We start from the raw sequence: 20,640 nt of genomic DNA, 5'->3' as shown, positions 1-20,640 counted from the left end.
TCATAGAATTTCGCTACAGGAGGAGGAACTGAGAAATTTGGAGAGAAAGAGTGTTTTCCCAGCACTCTTGACATTCACCATAGTGATCCATATTCCCTCTGCAAGGTTCCTTTTAACATAAAATAATGTGCATGGTCCTGGCCTCCGAAGGTTTGTGAAATGCAACTTCAGCGTCCTTATTTTTTTCAATAGTTATTTATGAAACTGTCTTCTCGTAAAGTCCTTGACAGGAAATATTTCTGTCTTACTCAACTTTGTATCCATGTTATGCCCAACTTACTGCCGGGCAAGTCTGAGTTCCTGAATTAGTGGTGACGGTTTATGGTACAATCGCGCTGCTACAGCACACGCAGTGACATTGTTTCTCAACGACAGACCGATAGGCGTGTACAAGTGCGCGCTTTCTCCTGAATATACGAGTATTTTTGTAAAGTTTCCACACACTTGTCATAAAACAGGAATAATAACAACTTTAACAGAGCACCGATGCAGTGAGTATATCACCCATGCTAGGCCCTTGGTACTGGCCTCTCTTATTTCTTGCAAAACCTCAATACAAGTATTGTTACTCCCTCCACACCCCGCCCTCTAAACACCACATGAACAGTTTTACAGATGAGGAAACTCTTCAGATTGACAGCCCGCCCATAAAACCCAGGTATTAAAGTGACGCAGGCACAATTCAAGTCCAGTCCATCTCACAGGAAAGGCTCCGCTTTCCCCATTTTGACATTTCCTGACCTTTCAATTGTACTTCAATTGTCATTTTCATTTTCATTTTCAAAAAGCTCATCTGTTCTCTTAACGACAAAGTTGTGAGTGTGAGGACACCAGGAAAGTTCTGTTGCTTTCTGTTTTCATGACAAAGACCCTGATGACCACGGATGGTCACACTCAGAAACACGGTGGCCTGAGGGTGCTGCCTCAGCAGCATGACATCCCAGCCTCGGCCACCTTCCCCTGTCGCAGTAACGGCCGTGAGATGAAAAGCAGTCTGTTTGTTCACCGAGTTGGATCTGTGCAGATAGCGTACGAATAGCAGCGCTTAATCGCTTAATCGTTTCTAGTCCATCTACAGTTTTTAACAGAAAACCCTTTAACTGAAAAGTCTGCTTTCTACTGTCCTCCTCTCAGAGATTTAAAAATCCCCCCCAAAGGTCCAAGGTGATCAGAAACCACGAATATTAGCAAGCACATCGCCCCCTCTTCCTTCCCCCCCATCCCCCCCCCTCCGCGACAGCAAAAGGAAGACATTGATTTTGTAACAGATACACTTAGAAATCAAATCCAGAACCCACGTTTGTTTTCAAGACAAAGAATGAAACCGCCGACTACCAAGTGTGGTCGGTGTGGTAGCCACTCTGCACTTCCCAACGTCTATATGACTTTCCCAAATTAATTCAGGCTTAAGTTTCAGGAAATAAAATAATGATGCAGTTAAACAGAGAACCTTCTACAAACGAGCACCGTGTTTACCATGTACTAGTACATTAAAATCAGCGATAGACACAGGTTACCTAAAGCCCGAGCCCAGCAGACTGGCACCCAGCCCTTGCCCAGTCCCTGGCGCGACAGCAAACACCCGCTGGAATGTGCTCCGAAAACAAAGGCTTTACCCACCCAGTGTCAAGGTGCACAGGTCGTAAATACAGACCCGATACCACTGAGCAGCGGGATCCCCCATGTTCTTTAGGATCCACACATGGCTGAGAGCCGGCGTTCTTCCCTTTGAAATGGCACCATTGTAACACAGCTCTGGACTTGATAATTTTTAAAAAGATCACCAGGCTCTTTCACACAGACTTAACTTTCCTAGCCATAAACCATCTGAGTTAAAGGGAATAAATAAAGACATCCTACTGTTCCAGAAAAAAAAAAAAAAAGCGGCAAAAAAACCACACAAACCCGTGTTTCCTATCTTTTACACTAAATGCCATCCCAATTAAGAATACGCAGAATAAAAGCCCCATAAAGTTAAGCTGCGCTAGTCCTCAAGCCAAGGTCCTAAAATTCTTTTACTTCTGTAAATCACACAAAGAAGGAAGGCCAGGGAGATGTACGTCCAGCAGCAGGGAGGTATGAATAGAAAGACAGAGAGGTGTCTCTGGAAAGGGGCATTGTGAGTGGTCATGGCAGGCAACCTACCTTAAGTTCCCGGAAGAAGACACTACTCCGGGCCCACTCGACGATGGAGAAGAGGGTCTGGTCCGCCATTTTGCACATCAGCCCGAATGTGCTGAGCTTCTCGTGTTTGCTCCGGTTCGCTTGCTCTTGCTGCAAATAGGCCATGATTTTGGCTTGGACTTGAGGCTCGTCCGGCTCACACTTCAAAAGTTCCAGGATGAGATGCGGGATGCTGGCCGGAGAGCTCGTCTGGTAACTGTCCATGTAGGAATAGCCCATGATGGACTCCGGCGAGCTGGTGTAGGGGTCTGGGTACTCGGACTTGATGGCCCGGCTGGGAAAGTGGCCATAGGTCTGGTAACCTTGCAGGCTGCCATGAGGTGGCATTGTCATGCTGATGGGGGATGTGACAAAGGGACTTCGGTCGTAGTCGGTGGGAGGCAAGGCGGCATGGTTGAGAGGTAGGCCTTTGGAGGCGGAATGGAGGTTTTGGATTGCAGAGATGCTCAGCTCCGAGGGCATGGCCTGGATCACCTGGGACATGGCTTCCAGCTTCAGTCCGTTAGCGCGGATGAGGGCTTTCTTCTGTTGCTTCAGGGCTCTGTCTCTCTTGTACATCGGCCCAAACTTATTCCTTCCTCCGCGCATTCGGTCAGCCCTTACCGCTAGTGTGGAGAAAAGAAAAGGAAGCGTATGAAGAAGACGTCAGTTATTAGCATCCCCCAGAATTCCCGCTGTTGGAAAATACTGCACATTGACCAGAAGTGGTATGTGTGTGGTTTTCTTCAAAATAGCCCACAGAGACTCCCCCCAAAGCCCTGGCCTCTTCCTTTATTCGTGAATTCTTTCCTCCAAGGGTGCTTGTCATCAAAAACATATTTGGGATACGCAGGGTTGTGTTAACCCTTCACGGGGCAGCAGAGAGGTCCCCCTCGGGCCACACACAGAGGGCACTTTCTATGGTTGAGAAACAGTATCGGTTTTTCTACTATGAGTACCCGTTTCGATTATGCCAGTTCCACTGTGATTCTCCTTAATGGAAGTTCAACTGCTGGGAGGGAAACAAAATGAAATAACCCATCTCTGGATTAAATCATGAATCTTTTCCCTTAAACATCTTCCTCCAAAGCCATGTTGGCTGATTTGCAGCAGAAGGGTTCGCTACGTACTTTTCTTAGAAAATCATTTTCACCTGGACGTGATGGGCACACATCAGATAACCACAGATATTGTTTTTAACTTAAGCAAAACTGGATATAATGAAAGCACATTCATTGCAGAAGCTGTGAAGACAGCCCATAGTCACGATGCTCTATATCTGAGGTCACGTCTCATAAGTTAGCCGTCCTCTCGGAGCCCACGGTGGCCAATGGCAATTAGGCCGAAACCAGCAATTCAGACACCTTATGTCACACTGCAATGGCTTGAGGTGATGTTTTTGAGCTTTTTATCGTAGGATTAGTATAGCATTAAAAATTTATTGTGAATACTAGGTATCCAGAATACTGCATGGGCTAACAAAGAGTTTTTCATGTGGATGATAATTTATTGAACATTCAGTTGTTTCACACCCCTGGTAAGGAAGTGAGTCCGCACCACAAGTGACTTATAGTTAAGAAAGCACACTTTTTAAGGTAAAGAAATGCAGTGTTTTTCTTTTGGTTTTTTTGTTTTAAAAGAAAGTAATTAATTAAATGACATCCTATAAAATCACAAGATTTAATGTTTGACATTTTGTTTTCAGGGTCTCCTACTATAGTAAGTGTCTACTACAATATTTCACTTTTGGAAAATAAAAAGTGATTGGTAATAAACAAACTAAGAAGCATCAACTGCTTCCTTTCAGTCTCTACTTAAAAGCAAGACAGACTTCTCAGCCCTCGTGATACCCAAGATGGCTCCTTTTGTTGGGAAAGGATCTATCAGTAATTCAGCAGATTTATTGGAGATTTGGGGGGGTCTTTCTATCAAGTCTGGGTTCCACGCAACAGAAAAGCTCCCACCATTACTAGCCTGTGCCTCGTTGATCAAAAAAAATGCGCTCTGTACCTGGCACATGTCAGTGATATGTAGTCCTTATTATTACTATCTTTGCAGTGGCTTTAATCTGTGGAAAGTCAGTAGGTGAGAGGCTGAAAAACAGCAACACACCACAGTAGCCCATGAACTACAGAATCTTTTCAGCCATCGCATGTTAACTTTACCACCTGCCAATCTGTACATTATACAAACGGGTTCTGCTCCTTCAACGTAAAATTGTATGTGGCCTTTGGGGAAGCATTCTCTTGTTCTTGTGTCACCCTTGCTACTGGTTTCATAGTTCACTATGTTGCATGTTTCCTGCTTCTCAACTCCCTATTTTGCAGGCTCAGTCGTTATCTTAAAAAAAAAAAAAGTGCTTTCCCACCCTATCAAAAACGACAGACACTCTACGTGAGAAACCCCTTCTGATAATTCAGGGCTTTAAACCCTTGCTCAGGAATCATTGAATTGACAGTAACAATTATGACAAGCACACCTATTAGAAAAGATTCAGATCAAATTGTTACTAGGGCATCCTGACTTGAAAACTTAAATTGAGGATTTTTTTTTTTTACAAATTATTTTTGTTCTCAGTGGAATTGCTTGAGTTTTGTTTTCATCGACCTGGCTTTTTTAGTGTCAAATGCATCCACTGCCAAAACGAAACAAAACAAAACGGGAGGGGCACAGCTGACATTAATGTTTTTTTCCTGGTTGATTTTGCCAGCGTTCAAATGAGACACACTACTCTGGGTAACACAACATAAAAACTCTTACATTATTGCCAATAGTGTTACAAGACTAGGGAAACAATGTTACCATGTTATAAGTACACTGTTGTTTTCAATTCTATGTCCTTGGAGAGTTTACACAGGCAGTAAGTTGAGAAGAATCTTACCTTCCAGCTTCATTCCAACACTTAGACATTTTTGAAATCGACAGTAAGGACACCGCTTTCTCTGTGTTTTGTCTATTTGGCAGTTCTGGTTTTCTATACATGTGTACCTTTTATTATTTTGGACTGTTCGCTTAAAAAATCCCTATAAGACAGAAAAAATAGTGAGACATATCGTAGAGGTCTAACATGCCTCTTTCCCATTGTTTCATTTTAAGGAAATCACCAGTCAGTCTTTCCACTGCACCACTTGAGTCTTTCTGTGAGTCTGTGGTTTGTTTTACATTTTAACACGATCAACCCCCAAAACAGCACCAGGCTAGAGTGGGGGGTTTTCTGGCATCAGAGTTATATTCCTGAAGAATTACATCAAATCTTGGGAAGATTTGGCTCCACACCATTTCATCAGAGAAAAATACACTCACTCCATATTGACCAATTTTTTTTTTTTTTAAATCTATTTTCCCATTAACCTTCACGTCCAGAGACAGGTACTCTGAGGATCTGTACTGTTGTTAAGTAGTCTGATACAATTTCAGTGACAAACTACTGCAAAATGCCAGTGGAAAAACTGAATAGCAAAACATGTCAGATCTTTTACAAATGTCAACATTAGGTAGTTAAAAGCAAAAGGATTTAAAGAGCAAAATGGGAAAATGTTCATAATTCCACTGGAATGCATTCCAGTATGGGAACTCTGTTAAAAAAAAAGGGGGTGGTGGTGAAACTAATATGAAAGCATGTACAGCAGAGAGCTGACTTTTAGCAGAGTGTATGCTCTCCTTGTATTTCACTCAAGAAATTAATTGAAAATAACACTCGCAGCTTTATAATATAATAACAGCTTTGCCAGGATGCTGTATTCTTTCTGTTTATCCTACTAGCCATAAAGTGAAACAATCTTACTTTGTTATCGAAAATGAAGGGATTTTCCTGGCAATGCTGTAAGTAATTGTACTGAGTTTTCTGCTTTAAAAAATGTTGAGAAACATCGAGTATCAAATTTATTGGGACCATATCAAAAAGGTCTGAGATAAATCCTTAATGTCTAGTTGATATTAGTAACAATAGAGTACATTTTACATATTAAAATTCCTTGCATTTAAATAGGTCCTATGATATATTTGTGAAAACTGCTCTATTATAAACTAACATCTGCTTTCTTGTTCTGTATGATATAAATTTCCAAAAATTATTTTTAGAATAAATCAGGATGAAATCATACAGTTGGGAATTTATACTTTTATGTCTGTGGATAAAAAATGTTTAGACTTGCAGCACAGAATACTCTGAAGTTAAAAGGTATTTGGAAAATACTTTGTCATGTTTCCTCTCATGAACAACGATGCTTTAAATATATATAAGTCAAGCAAAATCAATATTTAGGACCATTAGAAATAGAAGTCTTTCTACAGCGACATCACTTCACTACAATAAAATATTTTAAAGCCACGAGAGTGGCAGTTTTCTAAACAGCATAAATTTCTTTGCCTTTTGAATTAAATCAGACACATATTTCTAAGAATCATCTCCTTCAGACGCTTTCTCCCTCTCATTTTTAATTGGGTCTAAAAAAGACAGCCCCAATTTAGCTTTCACAAGGAACCCAGCGGTGGACTTGGGCTCTGAGCCGCCTGTTTCTCAGGTAGCAGCATGGAAACGCACCTTGCAGCTTTCACAGGTGAGAAGTCCATAGTGGTACCCGGACACTTTATCTCCACACACCGGACACAGCTCTTCAAGGTCTTCATCATAGGAGTAATTCACCATTTTAAACTGAGACCCTGGAACAAGAAGAGAAATGGACACACGTATCCAATTAATTTCCTAGGCAGGTTTTTATCCTGCAATGAAAAGCATGTTGGTGATGGGTGGGCAAATGCCACCAGGGAAAACATAAAATGAAAATCATTTTTTCCCAGGTGTGCTGAGAACTACTTTCCTCCAGTGAAAGTAAAGCATCTTTGGGCCTCAATGAGCGTGCAGTTCGTATATGTTTTTAAATTAAAAAATAATTCCAACTTCTGTTAAACATTTATCCACTGACCACTGTTGAACACAAGTCTGCAAAACGACCAATCAGACTAGACACAGGAATTGCCTACAGGAACAACTCTGGATTTCTTTGAACCCTCCTCAGAGTCCCAAAGAAACGTCGCCTTTGCCGGAGGAAGGAAAACAAGCATATCCACTGTTGCCCCATTCCTGAAGTAAGTTTGCAGCAAGCACCGCGCTGATAAAATAAGGACGGCAACACCGGTTTGCAAACACTTGGCGGAGAAACTCAAGCCCCAGAAACCCGGTTCTCAGCAGCCCCCTTTCCGGGCAGCCTGCGGCTCCCTACGTTCAGATCGGTCGCATTTATGGAAACATGCATTTCCGCACTGACAGGACTCCCGATCTGGGTACTTTCATCTCCACACATTTGAGAATCTGTAAAAATTAAAAGGAAAACAGGAGGACGCCCGGACCAGGCGTGGGGGAGAGGGAAAGAGGCACAGGAGGGTTTGGTCTCGTCGCAAAGCCCTGAAGTCCTGTAATGAACTTCACATGTTTCCGATCTTCCCTGAAAAATCTAAACACCCCGGATCGCCCGGTGAAAGTTAAACAGAAATCAGGCCGCGGGGATCGGGTGACCGCCTTCCTCCGACGCAGCCCTGCGGAGGCGTCTTCGCCGCGAGAAGGATCGTGTGCGCGCAGGACAGTGGCCAGGAGGCCCGGGATCATACCTGGTCGGGTCCCTTCCCGACACTCCGCGTCCGCGCGGCGGGGACCCAGGGCGAGGGGCAGGTCGCGTAGCCCAGCGCCGCGCGCCCTCGGGCACCGTCCTGTGAACCCCTGGGGCGCACTCGCCTCTCGCCCCTTGCTCAATCTCGGTTAACACAGGCGCGCAAACACCGAGTCCAGTTTGTTTTAAGTTAATCAGTGGCATTTGCAGGGGGCGGGGTGGGGGGGTGGGGAACCGATGACCTGGCAGAAGTTTCCTGATTTGTTTACCAAAAGGGAAAGAGAGAAGCAGCACCCATCCACCCCCAAAGTACCTGGCACTCGATCCCTGTGGAGGCCTCCGAGCCAAAGACTTGGTCTCTTTCCCCCTCTCTCTTTCAAATTCTTTTTTTCTCTAAGGATTCTGCAGAGCCCCGGAAGGGGCCGTGGGGAGGGGGTGTCACTGGGCGCACAGCATCCACACGCTGAGTAGAGCCGTCTCTTAACCACGCAGACCCTGGGCCGGGGCTTAACCCGGAGACAGGCAGAGTTTGGCGGGGGGTGCGGGTTGGGGGTCCAGGGAGAAGGTGTTCCAGAAAAGTCAGGCGCTGCGCTCCGTGACGCAGAAATAAGGGAACTCAGCGCGGTGCTCCTGCGGCGCCGGCCTGGGTCCCAGCCCTCAGGGGGCCGCGCTCCGGTTTGGGGGAGGCGGACGGTTCGAGAAGTTCGTTCATAGCCCCACGTCTCCGAAAACTTGTGACTATTGTTTGAGGCACGTTTTAGGGACTGAAGAAAAGTGTACTTTACCGGGTCTTTTCTACTTCCGTGTCCCCCAACGAAGTAAACTTTGAATTCGCACCTAAGGGGCAATGAGGCCACCGTTGCTAGGGGGGCTCGGAGCCCACCGCGGGGATCCGGCACCGCAAAGACCGGGGCCGGGTGGGGACTAGCTTGGAAAATTCAAAGACTGCGGCCGTGCGAGGAGACGCACGCCGCTGCGCCACACCTGGCGTCTTTCAGAGTTTTCTAGGTGCTGCAACCCAGGTAGCCATTTGGAGAACCGAATCCGTCGGGACCAAGAAGTCCCGGTCTTGAGAAAGTGGAGGGGACCGTGGGGCCTTGGGCAGCTGGGGCCGCAGGCGCTGCAGCGGGACCTCCCCAACCGGTCAGACTATGGTGCGTCCCCGGCTCAGACCTGAGCAAACATGGGAATGGAGACCCGTCCCCAGGGGCTCCTCTCGGGCCGCGGAGCCTCGGGGAAGCGGTGTCCAGGCGCTTCCCACGCTGCTTCGGAGCTCAGGGCTGAGAGCGCGGCCGGCGACTCTTCTGCAGCCCTGCACACAGGGAAAGCCACCTTTCTGCCTTGGGGCACTACGTCGTGTCACGAACGCCCCTCTCCAACTTTACAAAGAAAATATTACAATGGCGTTTCCCTCCCATCTTCCTTCCCCAAACCCTTCCCCCTGCCTCCTCGACTTCGGGCTCCAGCGTCTCCTCGCGTCCCTCGGTAAAGCGCGCGCTGGGACGAGTAGCAGAAAGTTCCCTTTTGAACCCAAGAATCGCGCCAGCCTCACGGGCGCCCAACGGACCATCCCTCTCCGCCGCCGGCGGCGACCGGGGACCGGGCTACTCGGCGCCGCGCCCCCCGCGGCCCCACTTCTCGAGGATCCCAGGGAGCGGGAGCAAGGCCCCTTTGGGCCAACCAGGATGCCCTCGCCCCCGCAGCTAGTCTTCAAGTTAGTCTCAGGGTCCTCAGCCCAAGGGACTTACACAGCCCTTCTTGGAGGATTGGAGAGACCCCCAGATCGCCGAGGGCTAACCCACCGCCAGGCCTTCCGCACGCCTCCCGGCCACCCGCTTTCCGCAGCGCGGCGGGTCGACGCCAGGCCCCAGGGCTCGGCGCGGCGTGCACCAGCCCTGAACTCGGCTCCCTACACCTCCCGGCCCTTTCAAGTTCCCCACGGGGATGGCAGGAAGCGTTCCGGGATCACAGGCCCGCCGGCCCGCTCTTCCTGCGCGCGGGAAGGGGCGAGGATGGAAGAGCACCGGTGACTCTTCCTAGCATTGTTCCCTTCCCGGCCCAGAGCCACTGCGACAAACTTCTGAAGGGCCTGATACAGCCTGATCTGGGAGCGCTGTTTGGGAATGCGGTGAAAAGATGGCCAGCGAGATTCGCTGTGTCTGTTCCTTACCAGGCGCTAGGAAAACACCCAGGGTTCCCACATTCCCAGTTCTCGGGGTGCAAATGAAGCTGAGGCTGCTGCGCTCGCCCCTCTCCCTCTGCAGGACCCGCGCTGAGCTTGGGGTCGGGGCCAACTTTGGTCCTTCAGTTCTGCCCACATATCTGAAGTTGTAACCCGGGAATCGCCTGGGCTTTTGGGGCTGCCCACCTTCTAAAACCTAAGACCAGCCTCGCCGGGGTCACCCTCTCTTTCTGCAGGTGACTTTCCTAGGCAGCGCGTTTTTCCGCCACGCAAGAGCACTGGTTACCTTCCCACCGATTCCGGTGCCTGAGATCCTGCCCCGGTTTCCAGTGCGACACCCCACGTCTTAGAACGACGGACTTTCCCATTCTCAAGTGCTTTAGCCTAAGGCCACCGTTCGGGCTGCCAGACAGCTAGAACTCCCCCCACCTTTTCTTAATTAGAAGCGGCCAATTACGCATTGCTAGGAAAACCCCCGCCCCGCACGGTTCAAGAGCCGTAAAGTTTTATGCCTGCCCTGGAGAGGGGGCCTGACGCCCGCGCGCGGCGTGGCGCGGCCACTCCAGGCTCGGGGAGCCCGGGGCGCGGTAGCCACGCGAACCCGAGCGCCGCGCCCGCTTACCTTGCATGTTTTCCGGCATCTGCCCCTGGTCTCCATGCGATCGGGCCAGTCCCAGTGCTTCCGTCTCCACTTTGGGCAGCATGACAAGCCGGCCGCGGGCGGGGAGAGGGGCTCGGTGCGGTCCGCAAGCCCCGCACCTGAACGCGGCCGCAGATTCAACTCGGGCGGGAGGGGGGAAGGGGCGCCTGGGGGGGGGCTACTCGCCGGTCTGTGGGCTCGCGGGAGTGTGCTTCCGCCTCCTCTCCCGGGCGGCGCGTCCGGACCCCTGCGCCCCGTCCAGCCCCGCAGCTCCCGAGTCGCTAGCGAGCTGCGAGGAGACAGGGGTCTGGAGACCCGGCGGAGACGGAGCCCGGGCGCGCGGACTCGGCGAGGGCGGAGCCGCCTGGGGCGCGGATCCCGGCGCGCAGCGCGGGCGGCGGGGAGAGGTGCCGCCGCGGGGCCGCTGTCGCTGCTGCGGGACGGCGCGGCGACTCCCTCCGCCCCTGCCCCGCCCGCCTCCGGCGCAGCAGGGTCTGCCTTCCCTCCTCGCCTCTCCACCCCTTCCCGCTCCCGCTGCCTCGCGCTCGCTCTCAAGTGCGGACTGTGAAGTTGCAGCCTCCTCTCCCGCCTCCCTTCCTCCTCCCGCGTGTCCCGGAACAGCCCTTTCCAGCCCCGCGGGTGACGGTGCTGGAAGGAAGGGGGCTGAGGAGGAGAAGGGAGGTAGGCAGGACCGGGAGGGGACGCTGGGATGGGGGACGCTGACAGCGACTGGGGACGCGGGGTCCGGACTCAGGTCGGACCCCGCCGCCAGCCAATGAGGAGGCGGCGCACGCCCCAGTCCCTCGCCGGCCCCAACCTCTTCACCCCGCCTAACCCCCTCCCACCGCACCCTGGCCCGGGGCGGGGGCTGTGACTGCTGCCGGGTCTTACAGCGGGCGAGAGGCGACCTCTGTCTGAGCGCCGCGGCGGCGGCTGAAAGGCTAGGGCGGCGATTTGCGTGAGCCGCGGGGGAGCTGGAGGGGGCTGGGGGTATGGGTTGCGCCCCCACATCTGCAGCGGGTGAGGGGCTTGGTGAGGGCGGGGGGACTCGAACACCCATTTCAACAACCTGCAGGGGAAAAGAGACGTTGAATTCAGTTGACCGCTCTTTTCAAAAGCAGAGCTGGCCGGCTCTTCACGGTCGCCCCGCTGCTTCCCGCGGCAGGCAGTCCGCGCGCGGAGAGGCCGTGGCGGGCCCCGGGCGCCCTGGGGTGGCCGAGCGTCTCTGCTCGCCGAGGGGCAGCCGCGTCGCCTAGAGTTCACTCACTTGCTACCCCTGTTTGTCCACTCTTCCCAGTTCCTTCCCTCGCTTATAAATGTCCCCCCCCCCCCATCTTGGCGACACACTTCCTAAGTTCCAGTGAACTGTGCTTCCATAGAGAACGCATTCAGTCTGGGCTTTCCTTTTTCATCCTGGGGTTTCTTTCTTGGGCCGAAACCCCTGAGGCCCGAGGCCCAGCACTTTTAAAAAGTTTTACAGAAACATCTGTTAGGCAAGCTCTTGGGCCACTGACCCAGCCAACCTCACAAGGTTTTCAGATCTCATCCCAACGACAGGAACATGGCTTGTCCCTCCTGACTGCGTGTGAAATGCCCCATCCTCAGTGTCTGCTCTGAGAGCCGGTAATGCTCAGAGTCCATGCGGGAGGGGGCGGATTGCAATCTCAAAAGATCTGCATTGATTCTGTTTGAATGGCGTAGAGACCACACATTCAAACTGCCCGACCGGTATTTGATTAACTGAGAAATACTCTAATCACTACGCATAAGCTACACTTTTATCTGAAATGCACGGTTTACCACCCATCCTCACCCACAATTCAGACACTGTTGGCTCTCTGTACTGACTGGTCATTTTGCTCTGCAGTATGTATTCTTATTTACATTTCAGTGTTAGTGTCATCTTCTGGTTTCATGGAAACATTTAAACGGGGTGGGGGCTCCATTAGTTTGCAGGGGGGAGTGTGCAAAATTAGTAAAGCTTAAGATGCTCAGATTTTCCTGGCAGTGTCAAATAACCCTGTCAGTCCACTTCCAGAATTTCCTAGATCGTTTCAATATCATTGTGAATTAAGAATATGTGTATACATATTTCAGAAAGAGAGTTCATCTCAGAGCTTGTGGATTCAGGAGAAGTTTGAAAATCAGTGTAGTACAAAGCCTTAATTTGAGAACACCTCCTGCCACTGGGAAGTGGGGCACCCCCCAACACCAGGCCGGCAGCTCAGGGCGACTCCTGACGCTGGGTCCTGGGAGGGGAGGACAGGTCCTGTGCTGGGGGTGGCAGGGGGAAGAGGTTAAGAGAGTTGACGCTCTGCTTAGGAAGCAGTGAGCCCGAGGGGCACCGAAGGCGCAGGGGGGTCTCAAGCGGAGAGAAATCCTCCTCGTCTGAGACCTGCAGGCCTCCACTCCACGGAGGGACGCCTCCGCAGGGCCGGCCCCTCCAGGTTCCCTCGGTGACCTCGGAAACCCGGCCTGCGGGGGACGAGGCGGGTGCAATCTTCCACTGGAGTCGGTTCTTGTCAGAGACCCGGGGGCACACTTCACCTTCTCCCTTGCTCCGCAAAGGATTTAGGGGAGCAGCGGTGCCCCCAAACCTGGGGCCGACGCAAAGGGAGGGCGCGGTACCCGGCTTCCGACGCTGCGGCGCACATCCCGGCGCTGCAGCCTCACCTGGTCCCCACTCTCTGAACGCCTCCTCCCGAGCCGTCCCTCGGTCCCCTGACCCTTTAGTTCTGCTGTGCAGCTCCCCACCCCCTCCAGGACCCGCCTGCCCTGTGACCTGGGATGGGCCTCGGCCTCTCCCAGAAGCCCCTCCCCAGGAGAGCTGGCGAGGAGGAGCCCCCCGTGGTGCCTCGGGTCGGTCACCTGGGGATGGCTCCGGGTGGCAGAGGCCGCCGTGTGAGCGGGATGGGGCGCCGCTGAGATGGGAGGGCGAACAGGGCCTGTGAGGTCTAAACGTGGAGGTCGGCGTTGCGCTGCACCGACGCACAGATACACCGACCCGCTGGAATCAATGGTGAAGCCCCCGCGGGCGGGCCGAGCCCCCACCCTCCTCCGGGGACACTGCCTTTGGGTGGAGGCCCGCTCAGGAACCCACCCGGCTGCGGGAGGCGTGGCTGGTGCGGGACCTGAGGCCCGAGGCGGGGAGGCGGGGAGGCGGGGAGGTCGCCCGGCTCTAGCTGCCGTGGCGCTCGGTTTCCCTCCCTGCGCTCCTGCCAACTCCGGGCAAACTTTCCTCCCCTTTCCCCCACGTTCCCCAGCTCCTTTCCGGCGGCGAGACGGGTCTCCTGGGCTCGCCCAGGCGGGTTCTGACGGTCTGAAAGCGTTGATTGACGGTTGCAATTATAAAAGCTGACGGCTCGGGGAGGCTCCCGCAGCCTTGATGAGCGCGGGAAGCCAGTCCTGGCATATTTGATGCGGGCGCAGCTTTGCGGGGCCGCGCGCCCGGGTCTCGCACTCCCCACCGCAGGGACCCGCCGCCCAGTTCTGCTCGGTCCGCACCTCGCATCGGTGCTGCCTCAGGTCACAGCGCGTGGTGGGTGAGGGAGGGGCGCCTGCCCTTGATCAAGAGGTGCCAGCCGCCCGCGTGTTGCACGCGTGCGGGCCGCAGAGGGACACAAGGCCGAGATCCTCGCGTCCAGCTCGGGCTTCCTGGGCATGGCAAGCGCAGGTCCCCGCAAGGCCAGAGTGGGAGACCCACCTGTCCCGCGCGCCTGGGGCGGGGGCGGAGGGGAGAAGCCTGGCACCACCCACCCAACCCCACACAAAACTTGCAAATCTACAGGGTTGGAAACAATTGCTAACGCCTCTCCCAGGCCTATGTTTTTAAGAAACCAGAATAATGACTTTTCTTGTAGCACGTGTGTACTGTTCAGCCCCAGAAGAAACCTAGCTTTCCCCCCCCCCCGAAAGTCTCTAGAAAAAACTCCAGAAGAGGCCTCGAGGGCTTGAGAGGAGAAGGGAAGCGAGCCCTTCAGCCCACGGACGCGGCTCGCCTCACTTCCCCGCCACTCCCACTCGAAAAGCTCAGCAGAAGTCTCTTCTCTCTCTTCTGAAAATGCAGTTTGGCGTTAACTCCAGAGCTGGCGTCTGAGCTTAGGGGACCGGGCTGTCAGCCCCGCCTCCCAGCGCCCCACCCCCGTGGCCCCGGCACTAGATTTTAAGAAAAGAGGGATTAGATTTCAGTACAGACCTACACACATTACCGAGGAGCATCTTATGGGCTGAGGCTTTGAAAAAAATAAGCTGCAATGGGTGAGAAGTCGTGCCCCGTTAAAAAACAAAACAAAACAAAACCCTTTCTGCGTCTGTGTAAATAACTACTGCAGATGTCAACACGGGCCCTGCTGCAGGGGACCCCACTGCGGGTGTAGACCTCAGGGGTGCCCGCACGTGGCCTTGTTCACGATCAGTAGGACAGTGCCTTCACGCAGCGCGGCGTCTGTACCGGGGAGGAACTGCACCGGACGCAATGACCTCGGGACAGAGGGCTCCTGCCCCCCTCCCCCACACAACCTCCCTCCTGGCCTGGACGGCGAGGTGAGGTTTGGGGAGCTGGGCCCGGATGCTGGGCAGCTGCCACTCTCTGTAAAAAGGCTTCACTGTAGGACTTTTGGACTTCATGTTCTCTGGGGTGCGTTGTCCCCACCCAGGGGTCTGGGCGAGTTGGGCCTCGGGATAGCTGATGCCCTTCGGAGTGACCCGGGAGAGCCGGCCTGGCTGGGGACATAACGGTGGGTAGGTGGTCTTCCTCTCTGTAAGTGACGTGGAAATGTGAGTCAGGTCCCACTACAAACTGGGAGACTCGTAACGGGAACCACCCCGACCCTCTTCGGAACAAAGCAGAACAGTGAATAGCGGCCGTTTTCCAGGGTACTCCTGGGCCAGCAGGCCGCCCAGCGCTAAATGTCGCTGAGCACTAACCCTGGGACCCCAGGGCCCCCCACTTGGACTAGTGTCTTCTGGGACTAGCAGCCACGTGACCCCCGCCACACTGGCAGTTTCTTGAGGGAAGGTTCCCGAATTCCTGCGCTCGTGCAGCGCTGGGATGGACCTTTGAGGGCTTCTGCCTTGGGAGATCCCCCGGGGTCTCTGATTCTCAAGCTCAGAGTGCTGCGCAGAGCCGGGCGGTGGAGCAATTGGTGTCCCTCTTGGACCGCAGGTTAAGTGGCGGTTTGGAGAGGCCTGACTTGTGGTGGCATGGTCACCTCGGGCTCGCGGCACAGGAGTTGGGGACCTTAGGGCTGCGCGGTTCAGAGGGTGTTGGCTTTTCCAACCTACAGAAAACTTTTGCAGTAAGAGATGGTGGCCAGCGTACGCCGAAGCTGGGGACAGGTTCTTTCGCTTTCTCCCTGGGTTTCTGGTGTGGAAACTGTGGGAAGTCGCTTTGGGGACCTGGCGCAGGGTTCAGAGGGCTTTTCTTCCCCGTCCTGTGTAGACCGCGGGAGCAGATGGAGCCTGGTGTGGCTGAGACAGGAATCAACATGGACCATGGCAAACGGGCGCCGGGTCAGAGTCTCTGCTCCAGGCACACCTGGGCTTGTCAAACGTGCACACACGCGGCGGGGGAGTGCGTAACCGGTCTCCTCTCCCCATGGAACCACTGATGTTTTTTCCTTAGGGAAACAAGTCCTACTCTCCGGAAACGCACTCATTTTGACTGGTTCTACTGCCGTCCTCAGACCCAATAGATGCTCTGAGTTGTCTTGCAGGGCCGTTCTCAGTAGCCCTGTGAGTTGCCATCATCAGACAAGCGAAACCTCAGCCAGACCCCGAGATCCTCTCCAGGACCCCAGGAGTCCCTTCTCACCCCCCTCCCCGCAGGGCTGCCTGGTGCTGTCCCCACCCTGCCGGCCACCTCTCCCATCCCATCCTTCTGAATCAGCCTCCCAGGATCTGCATCTGACTTCCAGTGTGGAACGCAAAGGGAGGTAAAGGGCTATTTACAAATGTCTGTCTTAATCCCCAAATGCCTTTTGGAAGAAAGTCTGAGTCAACCAGCCATGTTTTTAATCATAATTCCTTTACATCAATAAGGACAGTTGTTACTCCCTTGAGGAAAAAGAAGGGGTTTCAGAATGAAGTCCCTGGGTCCTGTTTCCAGTTTACTCTCCTGACAAGCTGAGTGGCCTTAGGTTAGTCACCTGACCTTTTGGACTCCATCGTTTCATCAGTGGGGTTACCGACCAGTCAACCAGACAGCTGCAGAGACGGAGTCAGGAAAGCACCCCACTACGCTGCTGGGAAGATCAGCTGTCCTTGGTATTTGTCTCTTTTGCCTCCTTCCCCCTAACTTCATCCAGACTTATCTGTGTCAGGAACCTGACCAGAAGGTAATCAATGACCATCCCAAGGTCCCTGCTGACGGGACCCTCTTGCGGGGCATGCCATTGTTCCAGGGCCAATTACATCACCCCCAGATGCAACTGTTTATTCTCTTCTGTATACAGATTATTTGGAGTTTAAAAGTTAAGTATGTCTTGCTTAGCAATCACACAAAAACACATCTAAAATTTCCCGAAAGACAAAGAAATAACAACCTGCACTAACGTGCCTGCTTCGTTTCAGTCTGCACGGCCCTCCCAGGCTTACTCTCTTCAAGCTCACGTTGGTCGCATTTCAACCCTTCCCCAGGCCTCCCACCCCCCCCCCCCAGGCTACAGTGACCCCCCCCCCCACACACACACACTCCTGAAGTTCCTTGAAGCCAACCAGATTTTTCAGAGAAGCTTTTGTTCCAATAAGAAGAGTGAGGAAATTCAACTCAAAGAAGTGGCTTTATCCTGAGTTGGGTTAGGACTTGCGGAGAGAGACATCTGGGCGGAGCTTCCCTGGCAGTCGGGGAAGGGGAGGGCCTCCAGGTGGGAACCTTCCCAGAGCCCTTCTCTAGATCAGCTCAAGTTCAAGGCTGAATCCAAGATAGCGCTAGGCATTGTGTCTGGGTTCAGGCGGCAAGTGAAAAAGCCCTGCCGAGTCTCTGTTCTCCCTTCCTCCATAAATCTCTCTTGCTTTTTAAAGAGAGGCACTAAAGAAATCCTTTCACTTTGGTCAGGTCAGAAGTGGTGGGTGGAGGCCAGTAGAGACTCCGGAAAGCACTGTTTGGCAGGTGGGCGGGGCTGGAAGGACAGGGGGCAGCAGAGCTTAGCTTCCGGCAGCCAGAATCAGAACCTGGGCTTGGGTGACTGGCAGGCTAGGTCCACCGCACATAAAGCTGGCTAGAGGTTAGGGTGACAAAGTGGGCCATGTCACTTTCCACTGCAAGATATCTCCTCTCAGAGATCCTTGTGGGCAGGGAGCTTACTGGAGGTTATCACTGGATCAAAGCAGCCCCCAAGAGGGCTAAGGACCAGCTAGCAACTTGATGTCCCAGTCTCAATACGGCGTCTGCATTGGGCGTTATGCGCCCCTCACTTTGCAGACATGCCTTCCTGTGGATAATGCACAATGTTGTACCGAATGTGTCTAACATTTTCCATGAGTGCCCTTAATTTGCAGCATTACACACGTCATACAAATCCATGCGTCATATGGGCACGTGGCAGGAGGACCAATGCATGCTTGTTATGTGGCTTGGTTCCTACCACACGCGTCTGTCTCTTGCTGATACAAACAAGCACTTTGTTTTCCCTCTCAGTTCCTCTCTTTCTTTTAAATTACTACTCAGTAATTTCACCATTTCACCCAGGAAAATCACCATTTGGGAGGCAGCAGAACTGTGTGCCAGAGCGTTTCCTTAGGGGACAATCTGGGTCTAACCCGTGTCTGCTGCTCTTCCAGGACCCCATTCTGCTTGGTTATCCCATCACAGGTGGGCAGAAGGAGCACTTTGTCGTTTTCCCACTTTTCTCTGAGTGCAGATATCTGGGTGCACAGAAGAAAACTCGTGTCCAGCTGGGACCTACAGAGGCAGCTTTTAAAATTAACAGACACATTTGCTAACAGGACACATGGGACTTAATGGAGACTTGGAAAGCTCACGTACTTGGGGACAGTCTTGTGAACCACTCGGCACCCCATCCCATCTCACAGCCACGGGAGGCCCTCAGACACTGTACAGCTGCCCCGTGGGTTCTGCCCAGCGGGCCGGCCCTGGGCAGCCAGACCCCAGTCCAAGAGGCAACGGCCTTCAGCACCGGGGGTCAGCCCCTTCCAGCCAGCTGTCCAGTGTGTGATGGCTCCACGCTGTCCTCTCTTCCTTCCTGTTGGTCCTCTGGGTGAGTGTCTAGCCAAGATACTAGGGAAAGACCCTCAGCGGCTACCCTACCCCATGAACAGATGGACTCCAGTGGCAGCAGCCCCCTCTCGGTGCCTAAGACGTGGAAAACAGGGACGTCTCACAACCACCTGCGGGGCTGCAATACCGGGGGTGGGGGTGGGGGAGGAGTGTGCCTGGGCCGGCGAGGGGCGGGTGGCTGCGAACAAGATCCGGAAAGAGGGCTCTTTTACCGGAAAGTTGCCTGGAATTCTGTCGCCCCGGGATCTGGCGCCCGGAAGTGCCTGGGCAGCTGTAGGGTGTTGGGGCGGCTGGGTGAGCGCCGTCCTGGGTGCTTTTTGCGGAGGCCCAGTCTCTAGCCGATGCTCCGGGGTAGGCGGGCGCTCCGCGGGTTCCCTGCCTCTGCAGCCAGCGGCTCACCCGACTGGCAGGTGTCCTTTCCGCTCACGACGGACACGCCTGTCCGGCCGCAGAGCCGGTGCGGTGGGGAACGTACGGTTACTCTGCAGTAGCGCAGAGAAATGCAAGCGCGCCCCCTCCCACTCCCTGACCTGGGTTAGTCCACCCCGAGGTTTGAGCCACGCGGTGGGCGATCGGCGTGTGTGGTCCCGGGACCCCCTCCCCGCGCGGGCGCGTCTGGAAGCGCGCTTGGCCCCGTGCGCGCGCCGCCCGCGTCCCCGGTCCGAGCGCGCTCTCGCCGCGCGCCCCCGACGCCGCGCGCGCAGAACGCTCCGCGCGGCTGCCTCCTGGAGGGAGTCCTGATCAGCGAAAAGATCTGAAATCGTTTCGCGTCCCTTTCAGCCTCTTATCTGCAGAGCAATCGAGTCCCGGTTGCACTCTGCTTGCCTCCCCGAGGGTTCCTTTTCGGAAGTACAGGGCATTTCTTGGTAACCATTTCCTCAACTGATACGCTTTAGGGTGTAGTGGGCCCATAAAAAAGCAATCACTGCACCCAGTGGGGTCAGCTGGGTATCAGGCGAGAAGGAGGAAGAGCCGAAGCCTCGGTTTCCCTTCTGGGTCCAGCAGGGGCGGAAGGCGGAGCTCAGGACAGGCCCCAGCATTTCGCGGGACGTCCCCGTCCCCAAGCCTAAGAAAGTGCTACCGGAAAGGCACAGGCCTCCTAAAACTGGGGGGGAAAGAGGGTCGTGACCTCCACAGGCCGCTGGCAGTTCCAGACCTTGCAGGCCGCTGGGCCTCGCCGCCCTTCAGCCCTACTCTTCCGATTAACTGACTGTGCTCTGGCTGTGACAGTAACAAGTTCGCGACTCTCCTGCTTTGGTTCTTTTTAAAAAAATGAAAATTAGCTTGATGTACTTCTGATTAGAAAAACAAGACGTTTTTCATTATTTTGAAAAACAAACAGTAACCCTTAACTTCTAAATCCTGAATTACGCTAGTGCGATTTTTTTTCTTTTTTCTTTTTTTGGCATGACACCCATTTGCCAGAAAAACAAAAGATTTTCTACAGTATCTGCAATGAATGATACCGCACTGTGATGTGGCTGGAAACTTCACAAATATCTGAAAGCTGTGCATTAAAGTTTGGTCAATGATTGATCACTCCATATGGTTAACTTGTTCAAATTGTTCAAATTTTAGCTTATTATTTCTGATTAAAAATGATCAGGAAATATTAGGGATGAAATCGATATGTTTTCCCAGCTGTTTTAGGCTAATAGAATGACATCCAAAAACAGTGGATATCATGAATAATATTTGAAATAACCATTTACTTTCTTTGCACTTCAAGAAAGATAAATGTGTGATATATACATGTGCTTATGTGCTTTTAATAAAGACTAGGAAAAGCAGTGATTTATAATACTAAATGCAT

At 53.0% G+C, this 20,640-nt stretch overlaps 1 protein-coding gene across 6 annotated transcripts in view; it reads right to left on the bottom strand.

Moving 5' to 3' along the window:
* The window catches only part of NR5A2 (nuclear receptor subfamily 5 group A member 2), a 105,013-nt gene that overhangs the window by 84,086 nt on the left and 287 nt on the right, over positions 1-20,640 (bottom strand). Inside the window, exons 1-4 of one of the 6 annotated variants that reach the window (XM_074317086.1) lie at positions 10,574-11,294; positions 6,707-6,825; positions 5,045-5,186; positions 2,146-2,789 (exon numbers count right to left, since the gene is read on the bottom strand). In XM_074317086.1, the coding sequence (XP_074173187.1) occupies positions 2,146-2,789; positions 5,045-5,186; positions 6,707-6,825; positions 10,574-10,655 (987 nt within the window). In that variant the 5' untranslated portion in view covers positions 10,656-11,294. Of the gene's footprint in view, positions 1-2,145; positions 2,790-5,044; positions 5,187-6,706; positions 6,826-7,770; positions 7,928-10,237; positions 10,261-10,573; positions 11,295-20,640 lie in introns of those variants that run through there. The other 5 variants (XM_074317087.1, XM_019750929.2, XM_019750930.2 and 2 more) reach the window with 5 other exon arrangements.

Source organism: Rhinolophus sinicus, linkage group LG12, assembly GCF_036562045.2.
Source record: "Rhinolophus sinicus isolate RSC01 linkage group LG12, ASM3656204v1, whole genome shotgun sequence".
In the NCBI taxonomy this organism is placed as follows: domain Eukaryota; kingdom Metazoa; phylum Chordata; class Mammalia; order Chiroptera; family Rhinolophidae; genus Rhinolophus; species Rhinolophus sinicus.
Note: the sequence above shows the minus strand (reverse complement) of the source record. Positions and strands in the feature narration are given on the sequence as shown.